This window comes from Oryza sativa, chromosome 8, assembly GCF_034140825.1.
Source record: "Oryza sativa Japonica Group chromosome 8, ASM3414082v1".
Classification (NCBI taxonomy): domain Eukaryota; kingdom Viridiplantae; phylum Streptophyta; class Magnoliopsida; order Poales; family Poaceae; genus Oryza; species Oryza sativa.
The window spans coordinates 23,066,699-23,091,476 of record NC_089042.1 but is presented as its reverse complement, the minus strand read 5'-3'; the positions used below and the strand labels follow the sequence as shown (position 1 = coordinate 23,091,476).

At 36.6% G+C, this 24,778-nt stretch overlaps 1 protein-coding gene across 1 annotated transcript; it reads left to right on the top strand.

Annotated features, from left to right (window-relative positions):
- The first annotated feature begins 20,655 nt into the window (after positions 1–20,655).
- Positions 20,656–24,578, top strand: LOC107275660 (uncharacterized). The gene is made up of 5 exons (XM_015793826.3): positions 20,656–21,140; positions 21,282–21,376; positions 21,489–21,582; positions 21,928–22,131; positions 24,067–24,578. Exons 1-5 carry the CDS (start codon positions 20,852–20,854, stop codon positions 24,387–24,389), a joined length of 1,005 nt encoding a protein of 334 aa, XP_015649312.2. The 5' UTR covers positions 20,656–20,851; the 3' UTR covers positions 24,390–24,578.
- Positions 24,579–24,778: the final 200 nt, after the last annotated feature.

The following is a 24,778-nucleotide window of genomic DNA, read 5'->3' as shown; positions in this document are numbered from 1 at the left end:
AAATATATTTTCATAATAAATTTGTCTTGGGTTGAAAATGTTACTACTTTTTTCTATAAACTTGATCAAACATAAGGCAGTTTGACTTTGACCAAAGTCAAAACATTATATAACCTGAAACGGAGGGAGTACTTCTTTTTTACTCTAGAAACCCGTTCTCACATCTGGCACTAATAACTCCCTATCGGTTGTTTGAATTTTAAATAATTCGTATTTATTTTCTTATCCGAGTTAATTATATTCGTTTTCGTATCCGATTAAAAATATAAAAACAAATACGGTAAGCATTATCCGTTTGTATCCATTTCGTTTCTATCCCTAGATCAATCAACAATTAATGTTGCCTAGCTAGTATCACTGTCGGTTTAAGATATTGAACGGCAGTGATATATGGAGCAACTGTCTCTTCACTAATCTGACCTCGTCATGGGCATCCTGAGCTAAGCCCTGTTGCATGGTGGTGGCTTCTGAGGATCTGAGCCAATAGCTAAGCTAGCTCAACTACCCACTCGCTGCGCTACCTCCCACCATACCGTGTTCTAATAAGCCAACGGTTTGCTACACTCAACTAGAGATTGGATGATTGCGCGCGAGACAATGGCTTAATACTTGTCGTTTCAGAACATTAAGAAAAGAACAAACAAGTAAATCATCAGATAAAACAACTTGGGCAATTGGCTAGCCAGTTGCATTCCTAGTTGGCTTAGTTGCAGATGCGCAGCATGCAGGGTAATGCTTGCATGCATTAAAAACTCAAAATTGTAAATATATTTAATTATATACAAATATAGCATTCTAATGAGATGGTTTGAAACAATCAGGTGGCTTTCAATATTACCCTGATTGAAACTACATGTATATCACCCCAATATTATCCTGATTGTTAGTATTGTTTTTACCCTGACTGAAATTATATTGTCCTGATACCAATGTGTATGGCATGTTTTTCTAGCAATGCTAGCGCTACACAAGACAAAATGTACTGTCACACTATATATATGACCTGACAATAACAAGACCCCATCTGTATTCGCTTCTATCATATCGTCTCAGCACTGTACCGCCCGCCACGAAAGTAGTACTTGGCATCATCATGAATGCTGCTGCTTGCCTAGCCTAGCCCCTTCATATTTTGTCGACCATTTACGCGCAGGGCGGGTCAAAATTTTGAGATTTTGTATGAGACATATCCGGTGAAACTCGTGAAAATCATAAATAAAAGTTTTATAAATTTATAAAAAAATACTAGAGATAAGTGTACATATGAAATACATTCTCATCAAATCTCAACTCCAAACTCAACTTTGTTTAAGAGAAATAAAAAAGACAAATTTTGGGTGAATAGTTTCATGTTACTACACCTGAAATTTGTATTTTGTTACTCCTAAATGAAGTTGAGTTTGGAGTTGAGATTTGGTGAAAATGTATTTCATATCTACACCTATCTCTAGTATTTTTTTCATGAATTTATAAAACTATTAGTTATGATTTTCACGTGTTTCCAACACTTAGCTCGTTTTCACCAGATATATCCCCGTATTAAAATGTGGAGGGGTAAAAACTTTCTTTACAGCCTATTTTTCGACTTCTTAGGTCGAGTACAACCTCTTTTGTTTCTTCACATATACATATGTACTCCGTATTACATACTCCCTCCGTTTCAGATTATAAGACGTTTTTACTTTAGTCAAAATTAAACTGTTTTAAATTTAACCAAGTTTGTAGAAAAAATAGTAACATTTTCAACCCAAGATAAATTTATTATGAAAATATATTCAATTATTGATTTGATGAAACTAATTTAGTATTATAAATATTACTATATTTATCTATAAACTTAGTTAAATTTGAAACAGTTTGACTTTGACCAAAGTTAGAATATCTTATAACCTGAAACGGATGGAATACTATATAAGTTTTTTTTAAAAAAAATCTTAGGTATACATTTATATACCTTTGAATCTAGCTATAGGCACACCCCACGCGTATATATGCATGTGATTCTAGGCTGTGTTTAGTTCCTAAAATTGGGAAGAAGTTTGGGGAAAGTTGGTAGTTTGGAAAAAAAGTTAAGAGTTTATATGTGTAGGAAAGTTTTGGATGTGATATGATGTGATGTGATGGAAAGTTGGGAGTTGGGGGGAAGTTTGGTGTGAACTAAACAGGGCCCTAGTAACCACAAAGCTAGTAGTAGCCTTCAGCAATTCAAGGTTGATAATACTCGGTTGGTATGTTAGGATCTTTCAATTTCCCAGCTTAGCTGACTACTCCCTCCGTCCCATAATATATCAATCTAGTACTGGATGGGACATTTCATAGTAGAGCGAATCTGGATAGGAGATTGTCTAGATTCATTGTACTATGAAATGTCACATCCGGTACTAGGTTGCTATATTATAGGACAGAGGGAGTAGCTAGCTGCAATTGCAGAGATGTGCAAGAAATCATTGCATGTAGCAGCTGTTACTGATCTAGTACAAACTAAAGTTCAGAAGTTCAGCTCTATTTAGCCGGAGTAGTATATCAGCTGCATCATGCAGGTTACTCAAATGTACGAGTATATATGTATGAGTGTAAATTCGTTCAAAAAAAAGTACAGTGTATGTATGAGTAGTTGCTTATGTTGCTGTCAATTTTGTTTCCCTGTATCGTTACGCAATATATATAGGTAAATTAACTAGTGCTACATGGAGTATGGGCTCCAAGATTCAAATTGAGTATATACCCAATTTGAATGAGTATGAAATTTTTTTAAATTTTTAGATATGAACATTAACTTCTTTACTAACAAGTTCAAACAAGTTTGAACTGAGTTTGAACTTTTTTTTGTTAGATTTTGATTCTAGGTATATAACATCCAAACATATAATTCGTTATGTGTGTGTCTATATATATATATATATATATATATATATATATATATATATATATATATATATATATAGCAAGACCGGTTTATGGGCCTACCATAACGTGAAGGGAGAGAGACTAGATCATGATAAGGTGATTACTTGATGGAAAGTGAGACCGACAAGAATGATCTCCTCCAGCAGCCGAGTTTTCTTCACGATGTGCGCGTACTAAGTCAAGGACCACAAGAATTATACAAAAGTTTTAGCTGGGCTAGATCACTCCAGCCTTTTCTCCCTTTGACAGCTCACAAGAACAAAGGATAATGCAGAAACACAATAGAGACACATGGATCATCAGGGTTCAAGTTTGTGTCGATGAGTTGGCCTGGAAAGTTGGGAGATCTCCCTCATGAAAAAGGAACTTCTAGGGGCCTGTAAGGACATTATTACAAGCCACGAGGATTTGAATCCTAACACCCTGAAATTGGCCGTTTGCTCCCACGCTAGGATGTCTGCGAACTAATTGATTAATACATAATTAAATTAAAAGTTTTTCATTTTCCACCGCTGTCTTTAACTCCCTCGTCTTTACCTCCCTCTAATCTCTGGCAATACTCTCCCCCTCAAATTAACCCCCTCATAAAGTCCCTCCCCAACCAGTGGTGGGACTTGACTGAAAATTAATTAGAGTGGGTGAAAAACAATTGCTAGTATATACTCCCTCTATTCTAAATTGATCTACATATAGTTTTTTTGAGGTTATTCCTAAATGATCTTCATATTTGTGTTCATTTATTGAGTCTATTCGTTATTTGTGCATTGGAGTAAATGGACATTGATGCATGCATCCATGTACACAAGTATTTATAACCCACATGCAATATCTTGATTTGCTATTGGTTAGAAAATATTGGGGATGGTGCATGCATTGAGTTTGTTGCTAGAGTAAATATAGTATGAAAGAGTTATTAGCTTTCTTGGTCTTGGTGTACCTATGAAATATGTAGATCAATTTAGAATTGATGGAGTACTACACATGACCAACACATATAAGGTGCATGTCTAATAGCTTAATCACTAAAATAACCAACAATCACTGTAGCTATGTAACAGGATTGCTTAATTGCTAGGGGAAACCATGACCCACATCCATATATCCTATTTAGTTGTAACCGAAACCTTGACATATGGATTATATATACCACATCATCTTAAAAAATAGTAACTTTGGATCTTTCTTATACTTGATCTCAACTATATTTGTTTTATATATTTATAATTCACTTGCTGTAGTTATTGCTATAAATATCAATGTTCATTGAATCATGTCATCAAGAAAAATAATAGCCATTAGATCCTTCACATTCTTAATACATAACCATTCATGTGAGATGTACAATTGCAATTCTATATTAACTACTATACAGCTCAAAATATACATTGTCCTTTTAGGCATTATAAGTATAAAGTTTACAAATTATTTTCTTTCAATTTTCTTTGAAGTATTTCTAAATTTCCGCTGCAACATACGGAGTATCCACTAGTCCCCCTGACCGCCCCAGTTCTCTTCCAATGTAAATCAGTGTCCCCTTTATAATCTCCAGATTACAATGTAGATCCCCTCTATTAATGTCGATGCAGTAGTAACCATTGACATGTGGCACCAGCAATACTGCAGATAATCCACGTATTGCAAGCGAGTGTGAGAGTTATCATGTTACCATAGTGGTAGAGCCAAACACAATTAAGCTCAGACAACAAAGAGTATTTCTTAATTAGTCGTTAGCAACATCATAAACTGATCCCTCGTAATAAATAGAAAATCTTATTAAGAAATTGTGTGTGTTGTATCGTGTCGTGTGGCAGCAGCGGACCTATAGTGGTTCATATGGGTACAGTTGTACCCCAAAATGCATGTTTTAAAAACAACATGTGAATGAATAGGGCATTAAAAATTTCTATTAGTTGGATCAAAACAAACACTATCTTAAGCCCAAAATCATATTCTCTAAGGACATCAGCAATGTATCCTTCCCAAGTAGTAAATAAGGTGGGACCAACCAAAAGCAGGTAATTGTTATTCAAGATCTCACAATGTATAGGAGGTAATAAGATAGGTCCCACATGTATATAAAAATCTAAAAGTATACGGTAGTATGGATAGAGAAGAAAGATTCAATACATAGCTGAGAGAATCAATGATTTTTTATTCCTTACTAGCAGGTCATAGCGCTATTGCTTGGTATTTGTTGCTTACTACCTCCACAATGTTTACTACCTGGTATTAAGGCTGTATTTATTGCTTACTACCTAGTTTTTGAGCACATTATGGATGCCCTAAGGGCATTAAAATTTTCTTAGCTATTTTGATTTTTTTTTACAGATGACTTTTGTTTTTACTCCTAAAAAAAATATCGCTTAGTTTTGCTAGTAAGAAGCCTTTTTTCTATTGTACGATGCTCTAGTAACTTCTAATAACTCTTGTACCCCATCAGCGAAAATGTCGTGTCGTGCAGATGAAGTGAAAGTGGAGAGATTGCTCAGGATCAGCCCAGAAGTTCGTTAGAGGCCATTGCTGAAGTTGCATTGTACTGCTAAGGTGCAAATTTTAACGGGAAATGATTGCATATACATGCCGTGAGATCATTGCGTACGTCTGGTTGTGTTTAGTTTAGCGCAAAGTTTGAATTTTAGTTGAAATTGGAGATGATGTGACTGAAAAGTTGTGTGTATGACAGGTTGATGTGATGAAAAAGTACTGAAGTTTGGATCCAAACTTTGGATCTAAACACAGCCTCTGTCTCATTCCGAGAAAGAGCTAGGCAAAATATCAAAATCTCCATGTGTCGGTCGCATGTGAAACGGAGTAAAAACAGAGCAGGTCAGCAGGAGAACGATATATGGAGACATCAATGCATATGTAGTACGAAATGCCTACAGTTACCTGCATGTGGTTCAGTATAAGATTAGTTATTGGTCAATGATACACCGGGCATGAAAAGATAGGAAAGGATAACATAGTTTTGATCAAAAGGAGCTGCGCAGAGTGTTGTTACTCATGATTTAACTTAATTTCTCAGTTGCGAGATGACATTTATTTTTCAAACCAAGTTAGTACATCCTAGTATACCATCACAAAAGGAATGCTACTTAAACGAAAAAAATATGATATGCAAAATACATTTTTTTTGATTTATTATGTATGTACGAGATATGAATAAATCATAAAAAAATTATAAAATCAAACAAGTATTGATAAGAGGTGATCAAGGGATCAAACTTAATTATTTAACGCTCTAACTTGAGAATGACAAAGGAGCTATAAATAAACTCTTACTAGAATAAATTTGGAACGTTAAAAATCATTATTTTTTTACTCACTAAAGACGTACACTTATCACTTTAAACCCACACAATACATCATATCTTCATCATGAGCACCTTTAAAATTTAAAGATCGGGATATAACAAAATTTACGAAGTCACCACGCATAGCTGTTGACGAATACCTCACCCATTGCTAAAAGACATTTCATATATATATATATATATATATATATATATATATATATATATATATATATATATATATATATATATATATATATATATATATATATATATATATATAATCATTTTTAGAATGGAATAAGTACTTTCAAATAAGCTTCGATGCATAGCTCTATACAAGATGGATCGTGGAGGAAATTCAGCTGGTAAAGCTGAGATCGATCGGCGTATACTGGGCTGCTGAATCGAGCCGCTTTATTCCGGTATCGACAAACCCCTGCCTGCTTTCAATTCCTCGTATACACCGTAAACACTGTAGCGCACGTATGCATGTGCCATGTGGCTGTGCACAGTGCGCGACACATCCCCACTAGTGGCTCGTGAAATCGCCTCTGCGCGTACGCGCCCGACGTCCCGACCCAAGTCTGACCCCCGCACCGTATCACCCCCGTCGTACGTGGTCCGTGCGCACAGAACCAAGCAAAACGACCAAGCAAAACGTAGCAGCAGCGCGACGCTCTTGCTACGGCCTACGGCTACGGACTGCAGCATCGCGCACAGGCTGACACCTGAATACTTACAGAGCCGTGCCCGCTAACACCAACACCCACGGACCACGATGGCCGTCTCGAGCCGGCAGGCACGCCGGTCGAACCAATTACCAACGCGAAAATCTGCTGCCGCGCGCCGCCTGCTGTGCACGGCAAAGCACATCAGCCACGTACGCCAAGGCAAGCAAAGCCGTGCGTGCGTACAAACCCGGCAGGGGACAAGTAAGCAAGCAGGGCAGCGGCTTCTGCACACGCTATAGCGCGACGACACGGCCAGATTTTGGCCGAATTCCTCGTCACAGGCCGCGCATATAGCGTACGACGACACATCGGCACCCCCGCGCGCGCGTCGTCGTCCGCCACTGCCGCGCGCCCTGTGCACCGCTGACTCTTCCGTCTTCGCGGCGCTGTACTGTGTGCCGGTCGACCGATCGCATGCACGCGCCACGGGCGGGCCGCGGCGTCGATCGATCGGGCGCCGATAGAGTCCCCTCACAATCACCGCGTCGCGTCGCGCCGCGCCGCTGGCTGGCGTGGTGTATAGTACGGGGGGTGGCGTGCCGTGTTTGCAGATCGAGACGGGTTGGTTGATAGGGCCAATTCGGTCGTACACGGCCGGTACACGGTACACTACTAAATTACTAATCGGTCGATCACCTGAAGAGTCGGACGGCCTCGTGACCGCACGGTTTGGATCCCAAACGTTGTTCGGATGCTTGCTAGTACTACAGTACGTGAGAGGCAGACTGTTTGAGGGACGACAGTACGAACGAGCGATTTAAATTGCTGGCTCCCACCAGTGCTGTCCACATATATACTAACTGACCAATCGGTATAATTTTGCGAGAGTGAATACGTAGTACAACAAACAAGAAAATATCGCACCTTGTCAGGAATTATTGTTTTCCTTTTTTGGGTTACTGACGTATGCTATCCCACTCAGTCCAGGTGCATAGCTAAAATAATTATGTTTTGAAACGGATGCAGTATCAGATACTCTCTTACCGTGTAGTAAAGATTAAAATTTAGAAGAAGAAAAAAATTTGGTCGTCTTATCGATCAAATTTTGTATATTAAATTGCTTGAATTTTCCTCCCTAGTATATAATTGGTCGAAAATGCTTCCACTCTCGTGCATTAGAATCAATATCCCAGAAATAATTATGTTGTGTAGAAAATTTGAATTCTAAAAATAATTATATTTAGGAACAGAGAGAATAGAACATAAATATTCTTTCTAGTAATCACTGTTCGGATAATTCGGATAATAAAGTTGTGTAGGTTAGGATCAATTAATTAATTGGTGTTCTTTTTCTAAAAAAATAATAATCAATTAGTGACTTTCCTAGTTTCCTTTTTTGGAGAGTCTTTTTTAAAGGAAGATACTTTTTTAGGAAAATTGGTAGTGTTGGTCATTGCTAACTGCTAAGGAGGATCCGAGAAATTTTGATTTGAAATAATTAAATATGACTATTGAATACTACCTCCATTTTAAAAAATAAGAAACTTTTTAGACTTGGATATAGTATAAGAAAGTAAATTGAATTAAATGGAGAACAAAGAAGTTTTGATTGATCGAGAGGATGAAATATGTGGAGAAATTAAATGAGCTAGGAAAGTATTTTATTGGTTTAGAAGAGATGTAGGTAGAAAAGTTGCTATACTTGGACATATTTTGAAGAAAAAAGTTAATTTTGTTCCCAGACTATTTTGTTGGATCATTTAACCCCTCCTAAACTATTCTTTCGCTTCTCATTTGTGATGAGCCAGGCGCTTGGACACAGTCACACAGTTGGACCACACAACAAAGCCGTTCGTACGCGTCAGACATGCGTGCATGATGATGTGTGCTAAAATTGTTTGGTTACCCGTTCTCAATACACTGTAGTGCATCCCGTCGTAAGTGTCAGTTTGTCATCATGTTCCAAAATCCAATTGCTTCCGGTTTCAAATAGATAGAGACAGCAGAGGGTGCTGGATCTCGTGGCCCAGGTGCCATATCCATCTTCCATTTGGTATTGTATCGACTAGCCTTTCTGAGAGGAAGAATCAACAGGTCACTTACATAGGAAAATGCTGTGTCTGTGTGTGTGTATACATATATATATATATATATATGTATATATATGTATATATATATATATACACATATATATATATATATGTATATATATATACATATATATATATATATATATGTATATATATGCATATATATGCATGGGCCTCTTCTAAATAAGAACGAAACAAAGTAAAGCACAATTATGTATATTAATTATTAGTCCATTATTGCAAAATTAAAGAGTGTAGCTTTTGGAAATGGACATGAACAATCTGATATCTGCTCTATCCAACTTTCAAGATGCAGAAAGATGTGACGTCGTACAAATGTGCATTGCATTTAACATGGTTAAAGTAACCAGCTCCTGTTCGATGCACCCTTTTTGACATATATATTTTAGGTTCAACTTCAGCCAAAAAAAAATCCCATCTCTTATCTGTAGTACAAGGAACCTTTGCTCAACAAGAATACAGATGGTCCTCCAAAACATGCTTTCAGTTTGCCTTCACATTCACAATAACAAATTAAGAGATAGTTAGAGTTTATTTTTAGTATCCCACATATATCTTACAATAAGATGTATATATTAGTAATAAATTGTGAGATAATAAGTTGGAATAACAATAACCATATAACTATCTTTTAATTATCTGGATATATTTAATTCTGACGCATATACTGGATTAAATTCTATTATCTAAAAAGCTACTCCATCCAATTTATAAAAACTTGCCATTTTGGATAAAAATGGTATCTTTACAACTTTGATTATGAATAACTAACTTATAAAATATTTACTTTAGAAACATGAAGACCATATAATATAGATTTATGTTAAAACGTACTTACATAATATCATATATTTTGTGGATATTTATTATATACTAAAAGTTCATTAAACTTTCTATGGATGCTCTAAAGTTGCCACGTACATGGCACTCCTATAAATGCTCCTAGATCATCACGTGGTACTGTCTAATCTCATCGTCGATTTTCAGTTAAATTGGTTAACCCAATATTTTAGACCAATGTATACTGTGGGCCGGAAAAAAATAACATAAGTACTCCATATGTACTCCCTCCATACTCGTAAAGGAAGTCGTTTAGGATAATGTTTAAGTCAAACTTTAGGAATATAAATCATGAATAACTCTGAAGTTGTTGAGTTTGAAAATGTAAAAATTATATAAATAGATTTGTCTTGAAAAATATTTTTAAAAAAGTATACATATATCACTTTTCAATAAATATTTTTATAGAAATAAGAAGTCAAAGTTGTGTTTTGGAGACCGTGTCACTATCCAAAACGACTTCCTTTATAAGTACAGAGGGAGTACGTACCTACAACCGAAGAAAAAACAATGAAGCTTACCTACTGTTCACCGGGGAAAAAAAAGAAAAATCTACGTACGATCTTACGATAAAAGTGATAAAGTAAAAAAACACATATGTATGTGGTGCCATTGAAAAAACGATGGTATATTGTGTGTACTATTTAAAAATAAATTATATTACTCTAGAAATTTACGTAAATACACTCAATTAAACTAGATCTTCTACATGATAAATTTAAAATATGCAATCAGTATCTTTAAACATTCTATATTTAAATTATTTCTAAAATTATATATGATCCAGTTATATTATTTTAATTAGATGAACTATTGATGTCAAGCTTCCTAAATGCATCAAACATATTAGGTCGACATAATTATTGTTATCACAATATTTTAAATAAATTTACATCATATTTATGGTGTCAAATATCACTGGATGACTATACAATGCTAATTTAAATATACATATATAAAATAAATGAAAACATCGATCACAATTTAGTTATGTTTTTAAGTAGATCTAATTTAATTTAATATGTTTGAGATTTTGTTTTTTTTAATTTTTAGAACTATTTCATTGGTATTTGAGAAGTGGGCAACATAAATACTTCGTAGATGTGAAAAAAAAATATGAAAAATATTTCAAACCAACGATCTTGCTATAATACAACCCCTAAATCAATCACGAGATTTATGGCCATATATGTATGTTTTCTCTTTGCCAAATAGTTATGGCAACAAATGAACAATGAAGAAACATACGCAATAGATATATTTTCTTATTGTTGAGAAATTCCATCATCCCATGCATAATTTGATGGATGCATGTCATACACCCTATTGACGTGACTATTAGTATACTTCAACAAATTAGTTATTGTAAATAAGTTTGGAAAAATATATGTATTCTCCAAATTAATTAGTAAAGGTGTCTAATGTGGTTATGAACAATAGGTGTTGAAAAAAAGCAGACTAAATTATAGATATTTGTCAAAATGTAACCAATAATATGGTACTCCGGAGATTATCATGATAGTATTTTAAAAAATTATTTTATCCGGGTTAAAAAAATCGCATATATTGGAAATATATTTGAACCAACTCCATTATTCCATTATTGTTTCTTTATCGTGACACATTTTTCTCATAAATTTAAGGTTGTACGGTTTCAAGTAATACATATCCCAAACCAGATATTGACAAAAACATATTTAAAATAGAGTGAAAGATCTGTTTTAATCATCCACATGTAAACATTCGTAAAAAAATTTCTAGCAAAATTAAATAAGATACACATACATATGTGCGGGTTACCTTTCTAGTTCTTATACATATTGTGACAAAAAAATTAGTCGTTAAAGTTGTCCTCGAGAAATCATGCCCTTGTTAAAATGACAAATATTTATTAACTGGAGAAAGCGGGTCTCTTAATGAGTAGTTTGGTGATTCCTTTGTGTGTTTCACGTTATTAGATGGGTTTTCTTCCCATAAAAGTGAGACCGAAACTAGTGTAGGAGGTTTCTTGGATCCTACCATTAGGTTGGCTAATCACTTCCAGCTTCTAGGTTAGATGCATGCAGATTAGATTATAATGTTGGGGGGCAGCACTACACTTTACTAAAGGGCATTAATTAAGTGAGAGCAGTTGAGCACCAATTAGTTAGCTTGTTAAGTAGTACTACATGCCATGTGATCGAGCAACACATAGCCATAGGATGGCAAGTATCTCTCCTCACAAGATAAATTAGCGGACATTACGTTTATAAACTAATAGTACTGTTTTGGACTTTCTTTTTCACTGAAGAACTTGAAATGGCACACACCGTGTAGTCATGAATCAAAGCTAAAAAAAATCAAACCGATGCGTCAAAGGACGGGGGTTTACACATGAGGGTTTTGTTTTTGAATTTCTCCAAACACTAAAAGATGGTTTAGCTGCTGATGTTTATAGTTCCTACCTGATCATCTCGATCAATTCTATAATCTTTCTTAATAGAGAAATTTTACAATTATTGAGAATGTACCAGTATATATGAACTTTTACAATAAAAATTTTAAGGTACCAAAATTTATACTAGAAGATATCATAACTTTCGATACAAAAGATTGTACAAATACCCATTACCTAATTGAATAAACATCGCAAAGTGGTCAGTTACACAATTATTAAGTTGGGCCATCTAGTAATGAAAATGTTAGCAGATAAATAAAAGAGTACTCGAGTCAAAAGGGTATGGATGCCATGGTGTTGGGGGAGGCTAATGGGCGATCGATCGCCAGGCGATCGGTTTACCCCCCCTCCCCCTATACTCCTCCCTCTTCTCCCCCTTCCTCCTCCCCTTCTCTTTCTACTACAGTACACCACACAATTTTTTTTTAAAAAATAAAAGTTACAAAAATTTATGTATAAAAATACTATATAAAAAAATTTGAATTCAAATTCAAATTTGAATCGGGTATGTAAACTTTTGGCTTATAAACTTTGGTTTGAATTCAAATTCAAATTTGAATCGGGTATGTAAACTTTTGGCTTATAAACTTTGGTCTATAAACTTGTAACGTCCCGCCTCTCCCAGGCCGGGCCCGTTTACATCTGATAGCTTTTATAGGTCATAGACTGCCCTCACAGACCAACACAAGTCTTTTCTGCACACTTTGTCCTCACTCGTCGGCTTCCGGAAAAGAAGTTGCAACTTATTGATATGAGTATTCTAGTAATCCTATTAAGCCCTAGGCCGGGATGTCACAAAACTTTAGGTGTATAAACTTTAGATGTATAGAAATACTATATATAGAAAATATTTGAATTCAAATTCAAATTTGAATCAGATATAATTCAAATTCAAATTTGAATCGGGTATGTATACTTTTGACTTATAAACTTTGGATCTATAAACTTTAGGTGCATAAACTTTAGATGTATAGAAATACTATATATAGAAAATATTTGAATTCAAATTCAAATTTGAAACAGGTATATAAACTTTTGACTTATAAACTTTAGGTCTATAAACTTTAGATGTATAGAAATACTATATATAAAAAAATATTTGAATTCAAATTCAAATTTGAATCGGATATATAAACTTTTGGTCTCTAAACTTTAGATCTGTAAACTTGAGGTGTATAAACTTTAGGTGTATAAATTTACTAAAATAGGAAAGTAATATGGTGCCAAAAAAGGAAACCAGGTGGAGGAGTGGAGGGAGGGGGGGGCCTAATGGGCGATCGATCGCCTAGCGATTGGTCCCCCCCCCCCCCGCTCCTATAGGCACTCCTCCCACTTCTCCCCTTCCTCATCCCCTTCTTCTCTTCCTATTATAGTACACCAAAAAAAATTTAAAAAATAAAAAGTTAGAAAAAATTATGTATAAAAATTTGAATTCAAATTCAAATTTAAATCGGGTATGTAAACTTTTGACTTATAAACTTTGGATCTATAAACTTTAGGTGTATAAACTTTAGATCTATAGAAATACTATATATAGAAAATATTTGAATTATTTGAATTCAAATTCAAATTTGAATCGGGTATATAAACTTTAGTTCTATAAACTTTAGATGTATAGAAATACTATATATGAAAAATATTTGAATTCAAATTCAAATTTGAATCGGATATATAAACTTTAGGTCTATAAACTTTAGGTGTATAAACTTTAGATGTATAGAAATACTATATATAAAAAAATATTTGAATTCAAATTCAAATTTGAATCGGATATATAAACTTTTGACTTATAAACTTTTGGTCTCTAAACTTTAGATGTGTAAACTTGAGGTGTATAAACTTTGGTGCATAAATTTACTAAAATAAGAAAGTAATATGGTGCCAAAAAAAGAAACCAGGTGGAGGGAGGAGGAGGAGGGGGGGATTGATCGCCTCGCTCGCCCATTAGCATTTCCGGAGATTGAGAGGGGGGAGGGGGGAGGGGGAGGGGATCGACCACTGCCTCATCCTAGGGCGATCCATCGCCGAACAACATTTCGGATGGTATTGTGTTGTCATTCGATGGTAGAAAGTGGAACGTGACACGGAGATTTTTACTGCTGCCTGCATGTTTTCAGCCCATTTCATAAATTGGTCCAGAAAAGCTTTGGTGGGTTGTAGCGGCCTTTTCTTCTTCCAAACGATGCAGGCTTTCCACTGAGTTGTTAAGCGGGCCTGAGACTTTTCCCTATATCTTTTGGGGCGATTCTACTTACACTTTAACTGCGCAGCAAGGCCTGAGACGCTTGACAGGTTTAGATGGGCCTCATTTACGATCATTTACGTGGGTGGGCCAGAAAATGAGGTCCACTTATACAAGGCCTCAGAGCAAGGTCAAAAGCAGCGCCGGCCGTTGGCTCCAATTCTCTCCACGTCACTTGTCATCAAACTAAAAGCCAAAAGGTACAATAACTAGGCTCCAGTACGTTTAATAACTTTTTCACATATATACTATTTTATTCTTCATCTCTCCTATTCTCTCTCTCCCTTTACCTTTCTTCTACTCGTGACCATCTTTCCCATCCCAGCTGAGGATAGGGGTGGACAAAAAAGCTCGAAACTCGTGGCTCGGATCGGCTCGTAGCAAGCTCGGATCGGATCGATTCGAACTCGTAGTCTTAATGAGTCGAGTCGAGCTAGCCTTTTAGCTCGTGAGCTTAACGAGCTAACTCGCGAGCTACTCGTTTAGCTCGTTAATATAAAATATCACCATATCTTCATGAACTTAGTGTTTCTTGACTAGTGCTTAGTCTTTTAATTACATCAAAACTATTCATATTTAGTGACTATTATATTAGTTAGTGTTTATTATTATGTTAATACATAATAAAATGCTAAATTTGAAATTATTAATATGGTATTAATAAGATATAGCTCATTAACGAGCCTAACGAGCTTAACGAGCCAGCTCGCGAGCCGAGCCGAGCTAGCCTTTTAACTTGTTAACATTAACGACCCGAGCCAAGCTGGCTCGTTATCTAGCCCTAGCTGAGGAACTTGGTTTGCTTGCTATGGTTTTTTCAGTGGAGAGAGAAGTGCCAATTCAAGCTGCCAACTGCGGAAGGCCAAGAAAATGGGTGTGGCATGAGGTGGAGTCGCTCAACGAGGCCAAGCTTGGCTCGAACTCGCCTCCATCGATCGATGGTGGGTTGAAGGAGCTTGGCATTCAAACCATCAAACTCTACTTCTTGTTGGGTGAGCTCGCTAGGCTTAGGCGCAGCCATCCCTGAGTGTGACGGCCAACCCCTAGCAGCGAGCTCCACGGGATGTGGCGAAGGAGCACGGTAGCTAGGAGCCGGTGAGCAAGCACTACGACGAATCCATCAGTTTCTGCTTTTCTGGTTCCCTTCCTTCTTCTTGCTGTCGACTGGCCTTCACCATGGCTGCTCTCAATGCCAGCGGGCCCACTTTTCTTGGTGTGCGCGTGTAGCCCGGTGACAATATAGTCGCCCGCTTTTCTTCTCTTTCATCCCTTCTCGCTGCCAGCTCACTATCCGAGCTTATGTGGTCTTCTTGTCGCTGACGTGCAGATACCTATTGTACCTGCTCTCATAGAGAGAAATGGACCAAAAGGGAAATCCTCTAATATGAGTGGACATCATGAGGTGATGTAGAACCATGCCAATGGCTACCACAATGTAGGATAGCTTGAGGGGATCCTCCGACGTTGTCACTAACAATTGTGTCTATTATCGGTAGACCCACATGTTAACTAGTAACACGTTACTCTAATGTTAGAGGTTCCTGATTTAAGAATTGGTTTCATGTACAGCTAGATCCACATCATTAATTAAGATATTATAGTGCTTCGTTTATTACGTGGGTTTTAATTTTGGTTGGTTCTGTTTCACTTATTTTGTCGCTTATTTAAACCCTTTATCACCGTCGCTTTCACCGTCGTCGCCACAGTCAACTTTCAGGCATTCTTTGATATACGCTATAAATTTCCTTAATCTTGTTAGAATAGAGCTAGTTACAATGAAAATGCTATGGAATTTTTTATTCAATTGGAGGATTGAGCCTACTACTGCTCAATAGTTGCCTCTCCCGCTTGGTCAACATCTTCTACGGTACGTCGGCTTCATGCAACACCGTTGCTCTACTTGTTACCTTTGTGCCATCATCAACTTCCAATTTTTTTTCATACATAACAGAAGTGCAAAGGAGGTTTACTAGGGAAGTACCTCATCGAAGGCAGACACTCAAACGAGAAGACAACAGAAGCCCGTAAAACATAATATCACAGATCAGCTGGTACGAAATTTCTTAATCCCTAAACTTTATATTTGGGTAGCTTCTGTTCACATGGCAAATGCATTCCCTTTGAGGCCCTGTTTAGAACACAAAATTTCACAAGCAATATTTCACTTGAATTAATTAAATTTCCATGAGAATCGAGGAAAATTCATTCATTCCAATTTACAAACAGGGCTTGAAGTTTTATGATATAGAATATTAATTAGAACACTAGTTGACCTCTAGCATACTGTTGTTGGGTTTATGCTTCAGCTTTTCATAAAAGCAGCTAGGGGAGAGAATTTAGCGATCTAAATAAATTTTTATTAAGAAAAAACGGTACAAGAAAAAGGTGTAAGGGTGGGGTGGTAAAAGAATCAAATACTAAAACATTGATGAAGTTTTAATTTCTTAACTGTTGCTTGGAATTCATTTTCCCGGCCCATTCCCTCTACCTTTGTGTTTCTCCACATATTCGTTACGTGAGTCATCTCCGCTAATAATCTCCTCATTTCTCGCCACCACATCTCTAAGAGGAAGGTTCAAGTTTGTGAGTTAGGAATACTACCTCCGGTCATTAATATATGACTTTTAAAACAACCTGTTTTTTCCTGAATACACCAATTAAAGGATTAAAGAATTCCCTGCCTTTTTATATCAAAAAATATCATATATGAATGACGTGAGATAAACAATATTATAAACGCCATATATTAATGGCTGGAGGGAGTAATTCAATTTTATATGAAAAGGAACGATTCATAATTGCAAGATTTCTTGGAGCTAGACAATTTGGTCCAAATTTCACTTTGCTTCAGGTTAAGGGCCTATTTGAATCACAAAAATAAAAATACGGAGAAATACGAAAACCATAGGATTCTGACATGAATGCAAGTTTAAAATAGAGAATTACAAAACACATGCAAAACATAGGAATGATTGTTTGATTGGGCCGCAGGAAAAACATTTGAATTTGAGGAGATATAAAGACTCAAAGGATTCTTTTCATGAGGTTGTACCTTATATTAAATTTCCTCCAAAACTTATATGAGAAGAGAGATTCCATAGGAATTTTATAGGATTTCATATCATTCATTACTTTGATTTCAACGACTGTATATAGGAAAAATTCTTATAAGAAAGAAATTCTCTAAAATTTCTGTGAATTTTCTTTGAATCAAGGGGAGTTAGTATGCTATAATAAAATATGTTAGTTATGACTGAATTGGAGGGCAGCTAGCTATCAAGCTATGCACAGCACAAACATAATTTGGCCATACCTTGTCTAATTATCATTTGGGTTTGGGTACATGTTAAACTACAAGCCATAAACAATATCCCTAACGACATGAAACTGTAACTAGAAGTAGAAACATCAAGCTAGTTTGTGCATGTGTGATGGAAGCATGGTTCACAATTCCGACAAAAACCGGTCGAATTCAGCGAAATTTCTATGTTTCAACACGGCTTGGAATTAAGTTTTAATTGAAATTTTGAAGGTTAAACAGTAGATTTGATCGAATTTAATCAAAATTTATCGAAAACCATGATACAGATAGGGCTCAAAATTTAATGATCAACCGGTAATGTAAACCCTGGATGGAAGATATATCTCTACCTGGTTCGAAATTGCGCCATGATGGCGAAGGGCAGACACATGCTACTGCGTGGATTTTCGTGGACCTAAGATTGCATTGACCAAATACAAAGCGATTAAAGTTCACTCGCAGTAAAACACGGCAGCTAGCATGCCGTAGCCTTGTTTTTCAGACACTTCTTTTCACGTTACGAATTCAAGCTATAGCAGTAGCAGGCAGGCATTGCTCAAGGTATTGTGTGGGTCCATTCTGCAATACATGCTGCAATACGAATGCAGAATTGCCTACTGAAAAGAAAGAAAAGAAAAACTAACAGTTTTTTTTTCTGTATCGTTAGTACTGCTCCTTTTGTGTGCCCTGCACTGCAATGGATGCAGCAGGCTTTCAGTAATAATGCAGCAGGGAAACGCCATGATAGTCTCCAAGAATTAATACTGTAGCTAGCTTTAGTTTATACTCCATTTAATTAAGATTATCGGAATGGGTTTTGATGTAGTTCTGGTGAGTGGTATTTATACGAGACAGTTCATTTTGGACGGAAGACAGAGCACGTATTGTCTTGTTGTTTGTCTATATGTCCATTGAAATGATTATTTTTGACCTATCCACGAATATGACTGCATCCATGATGACATGGAAAACTTTGTGTCCCCCCTTGGCCCTTGACAAATGGCTTTTGGAGACTGGTTGGCTTGGCTCTGGGCCAAACACTAGAGTGGTCAAGCTTGAATTTTGTCTTGAAGCTGTTCTCCTTACATTTGTCTCACCTTGCTACATCATCCATCCATGGGATGGATGTCATAACTTGATTTCCCAGCACGAAAAAAATTTGTAGAATAGGTAGAATTCTGTTTTGGGTTGGTCATATCCTAAATCAAACTTATTCAAATTTAACGTAGTAACATCTACAATACCAAAATAATTTTATTAAATCCACCATTAAATATATTTTTATAATGTATTTATTTGATGTTAAAAATATTTTTAATAAATTTAGTCAAATTTAATGAAGATTGGCTTAAGAAAAAAAACAAAACAACTCATATTCTAAAACAAAGGTGATATTAGAAAGTGCTAGTTATTTTGTGATTGTGCACAGTACAGTTACCTCGTACACGTGGCCACCGTAATTGATGCTAGATCATATAAAGAGAGTTTTTGATCTGTCTCCGCACCCATTCAGTTTTAGGTTTCACTGAGTTATAATAAGTTATCTTTCCCGATTTGCGCAAACCTCATCCGAACTTTGTTGCTAGTTACTGTAGTTGCCGTTGCGCTGCAGGCAGGCCTGCAGCCATAGCCAGCTCTACCATGCAGATTAAAAAAAAACAGCTCTACTTTGCAGTGCCATAGACATTGCCAGCAATAACATTTGTGTTGTGGGTGTCCTTATAGGAAATCATGTTTTTTGTTTTTTTAATAAATTCATGTGAAATCTCCCGATATTAGTTGAAGTCTAGTATGATTTTAATTTTATATTATATTTTCTACACAAAGTTATGCATTTTGTTAAGTCAAAATATGAAATTTGGTTCAATTAATAGTGGGTTGTACGCACTTTTTTTACCGGGGGGGGGGGGGGGGGGGGGCTGGCGGAATTGAAATGGGCGGTCGGGTCCAGTCATCCAAAACGGAAGCAATGGGAGGGAGAAGTAGAAGGCGAGAGAATGTGTGTGTGTTGGTGCAAGAGAGGGGCAACACAACCATGGGCTTAATCACCGCCATTCACACCAAGGCACAAAGCTATTCATGTTATGGGTACGTTTGGAGGAGCTAATTGCAGCTGTTGCTTCTCAAAAATAAAAATGAAAAACTACCCCCAAACAACAATCCATATTTTTATTCAAATTCTGAGAAGCTGTAGTTATAGAATCTAGAAAATGAGCTGACTTATCTTATCCAGGCTCTCACCAATCAGATTACCACAAATTGCTTCTTAAAATCTAAAATTCTTCAAAGAGACCCTATATATGCTCTACTCCCTCTCTTTCATATTTTAAACTTCTTTGACTTTTTTAGTTAAACTTCTTTTAAGTTGAGCAAATTTATAGAAAATATTTTACAGGCCTAACCATTTAAAAAAAGGAAATAATTTATTCCAACAAAAAAAATTATCTATATTATTTTATTTTATTAGACCAAATGCTACTATGACCCAGCTTATATTTATTTATTGATTGAAAGCTGGAAAAATTTCCAGATTTTGATTGAAAGTTACTTTAAATCCTGATTAGAAGTCAATCAAGCCCCACATGAGATGTGCTCAATTTTCTTAAGGTTTCTTTTCCTTGGTATGTGTCGAAACAAAACGGAATAACACAGAAAGCACTTCTCTCCTTTCCATCAATTGTACGCAAAATCAAAAGCAAAAAAAAAAAAGGGGCAGACTTAGACTAGCAATGCTGCAATGGATCGAGGGACGATACACAAAAGAAACGAGGGAAAAGGCAGAAATGTCATCAAACAGAACGAACCACGAGAAAGAGCCACACCCTCACACACTCCACTCCACTCCTAGCTTACCCTTTTGCATGCTTTCCCCCTGCCTCGTTGCCTCCTCTGACTTTGCAAAATTTTTTCCAAGCTTTATTTTCCTCGTTCCCTGACGAAAAACTGTTGCACGCAGCAGCTTGACATTGCCGTACTGCATCCTCGCAGAGCACACAACACACTCTACACAACCTTTTTTCTCAAAAGCCCTTCTATTTAAGCACGCATGCCATGCCACCCGCACTCTCTGGAGCTCCACTGCTGCTGGCTGCTGCTGCGTGCCATGGACATGGAGACAGCGCAAGAAAGAGAGACGCGCGCATGGCGGTGGCCTTTGGACACCATGGCCTGTGGCCTGGGCGACACTGGCCGCTTCCTGTTCGAATGGGTTCCACAGCTTAGGTGCTTTGGTCTGGGAGTAGTGGGAGTCGGCGCCGCCGGTGATCCTATTCCTCATGGTCATGGTCACACCCCCCATGGCCGTGAGCTCGAGCTCGAGCTCTTCTTCCCCAAGTGTAGGTTCTTGCACACACTGCATTGCACATGCAGACACAATTCTGCATGCCCTTTTTTCGATTGTTTCTTCTGTTCTCTTTGAAATCAGCCTGTGTTCATGGAGGTAATTCTCGTGGTCGTTAATTGGTTGGCTCATGCAGGTATGGAGTCGCCTGCTTCGGAAGCGGTGGTGACGGGTTTACCGGCGCATCAGGATACCATGGTGATGTACGACGAGTTTGATGAACTGCTCCAGGTGAGTTCAAGCTTCAATTGTGTCAGAATTACATGCAGTTCTTGCTCTGAGAGCTTATGTCTGATGCTTGCTTCCTTTGTTTTTCTCGTTTCACTCTGATAAATCTCTTCAGAGTTTCCGGGACGGGAATGAGGAGCAGCAGCTCGTAGGCTTCGATTCCAGCTGCTTTCTGAACGAGAAGAACAGTGACGTTACCTGTTTCCTAGGTACAGGATCTGTACATTACTCTGAGTTGGTTTAGCTTACTTCACACTCTTTTAGCAATAATTAGTCCTGTATCTTCCATTTATTCCATAGTAGTGGTACGATTCCAAATAACTAAGACAAACTTATAAATGATTGTTAAGTACGGTTCTCGTGAAATTTATGCCTGGGCCTACCCAAGATTAGTGCTACATTGCTGCCCTAACACATCATTTTGTGTATCATGTGTGCAGTGTATGTACTGCTTGTTAAGTAAAGAACATCATTTTCGGAGTACATGTTTAGATGTTACACAGATTTTAACCTGTTAAAAACCAGCATAGTGATTAATCAGTGGGTTTCTGCAGACTATGATGGTGACGATCTTCCTCTGGCTCTGAGCTCTGTCTCACCAATGGAGCCCCTTGATAACACCGTGGGGCAGCCTCAAGCAGAGCTTGAGCACCCTCCCAGCTCTGCCTCCTCCCACGGCAACGTGGGCCCACATGCCAGTGACACTGGCGCCAGCGCCGACAAAGACTGTTCGTCCAAGCGTCCAGCTACACCAGAAGGTATGACCTACAGTACCCTTTTTCATTTCTTGAAATTTTTTATCAAATTTTTGTGACTAAATCATCTATTATATAGTTAAAAGTAATAGAAAAAGTAGTCTCCACGTTCGCTCTCACGGCTTAGAAATTCTCACATTAATCGAAAGAAAATAAGAGAAAAAACAAAACACCAAGTGTATTAGGATTAGGTCATGCAAACGGACAAATAGAAAAAAAAAACAAAGGATGTTATAATGATAGTGTGTAATAATGATTCTTTGGAATCCGTATGAGAGAACCAAACACAATCATATTCTGCATGCCCATATCATGGTAATTGAGTTATCCGTTTTTGAATTGTACACAATACATGTCATCTCAATAAATACATGTCCTAGAAAAACATAAATAACAAAAATAATCACATGATTTTCTCGCCGCAAATTAGCACGCCAGTAATCTTTTTACTACAATCCACTTCATCAGCAGATTAACAAACATAAATCTTTTGTTGCAATCCGCTTCATCAACTAGCAGACCGAAAATTCTTGCTTTGATACACATAGAAATCCAATTTAAAAATAACTAAAATTCAAAATTAAGAAATTATTAGTAACCAGCACTCATATCGGTATATACAACAAAATATTGATATTATATACCAATAAAACTTACAAATAAAAAAATCAGAATTTTAAAAATAAATATTAGAAGAGGTGTCTAGAGTCCTAAAAAATAAAATTTAGAAATAACTGAAATTCGTAATTTAAAAATATGAAATATTGAAACAAGGGTTTATATTCCATATAGGAATAAAATTTATAAATAACGAAAATTCAAAAACTTTTAAAAGTTAATGTTGGTATAGGAGTCGAGAGTCCACATAGAAATCCAATTTTTGAAATAACTAAAATTCAAAATTAATAAATAATCAGTAACCAGCACGCATATCAGTATATACAATAAAATATTGATATTATATACCAATAAAACTTACAAATAACAACAATTCAGAATTTTAAAAATAAATATTAGAAGAGGTGTCTAGAGTCCATATAAAAATAAAATTTAGAAATAACTGAAATTCGTAATTTAAAAATATGAAATATTAAAACAAGGGTTTATATTCCATATAGGAATAAAATTTATAAATAAAGGAAATTAAAAATTTTAAAAAAGTGAATATTGGTTTAGGAGTCGAGAGTCCATATAGAAATCCAATTTTCGAAATAACTAAAATTCAAAATTAAGAAATAATTAGTAACCAACACGTATATCGGTATATACAATGCAATATTGATATCATATAGCAATACAACTTACAAATAACAAATATTCGGACTAAAAAAAGAAATATTAGAAGAGGAGTCTTGAGTCCATATAAAAATGCAATTTAGAAATAACTTAAATTCAAAATTTAAAAATAAGAAATATTGAAAGAAGGGTTTAGATTTCATATTGGAATAAAATTTATAAATAGCGGAATTTCAAAATTAAAAAATAAGAAATTTTGGTAGAGGAGTCGAGTACATATAGAAATACAATTTAAAAATAAAAAAATAATAATTAATAACTAGCACCTATATACAATAAAATAAGAATACCATGCATTGTTTAGTTTGGTCAAGTTAGTAAATAATTTAAAATTATGTTATCATTTTATTACATTTTAATAATAAAATGTAAAAAATATATATAATCTTACGTGAGAAAAATATATCGGTCCTAGGCGCGCAATCTGCGCGGGCCACCATGCTAGTTACTTGCTCTATTCCAAAAAATAAAGTAGTATGATTAGATGAGACACATCTTAGTACTAAATCTAGACAGTTTTTCTCTTCAGATTTATAGTAATATGATATATCACATTCAATTATAATATATTATATTTTGAGACGGATGGAGTATTAAAAATTATGATCACGATGACGACACCATGATGCTGCAATCTCGCAGGGAATGAGACGGCGAGCAGCAAGAGGAGCAGGACGACGGCGGCGCCGCCGCCGCTCTCCGGTGCCGGGACATCGGTGGTGTACCCGTTCGCCGTGGTGAAGCCCAGCGGGCTGGACGGCGGCGCGACGCTCGCCGACATCAACGCGCGGATCCTCACGAGGCCGCCCAGGCCGGTCAGGCACCCGGTGGGGGAGTTCGCGTGCGCCCCGCGCGCGGCGGCCGGCGGCGACCGGCCGGCGCCGTCGGGCAAAACGGTCGCCGGTTTCACGAGGCTGCACACCGCCGGGAGTGGCACGATAACCATCATAAGGACGAAGGGCTAGTGATCGTCTGATCGAGCCGTACGTCAAATACGATTCGATCTCTTGGATGATAATCTTGATGTAAATTGATTAGCAAGTGACTAATTGTACTGGGGAATAAAATGTCGAATGATTGACTGAATGTGCTGAATCTGGATCTGGAAGGAGGAACATGATATTGGATTATCAGAGTCTTCGCATAAGTAAGTAAACAAACAAACAAATGGAAAGATTGAACAAACTGTTGCAGATTTTTCTGTTCAGAAGATTGAATTGATCATACTACAGAGAAATCTTTGGATGCTACTAGCAGTACTAGTATAGTAGCTACAGGATGCAAAGCACTTAATGAGAAGAATAGTGCGAGGTTATAATTGCACGGTAGTACCTGTAGACAGACGGTAGGAGTA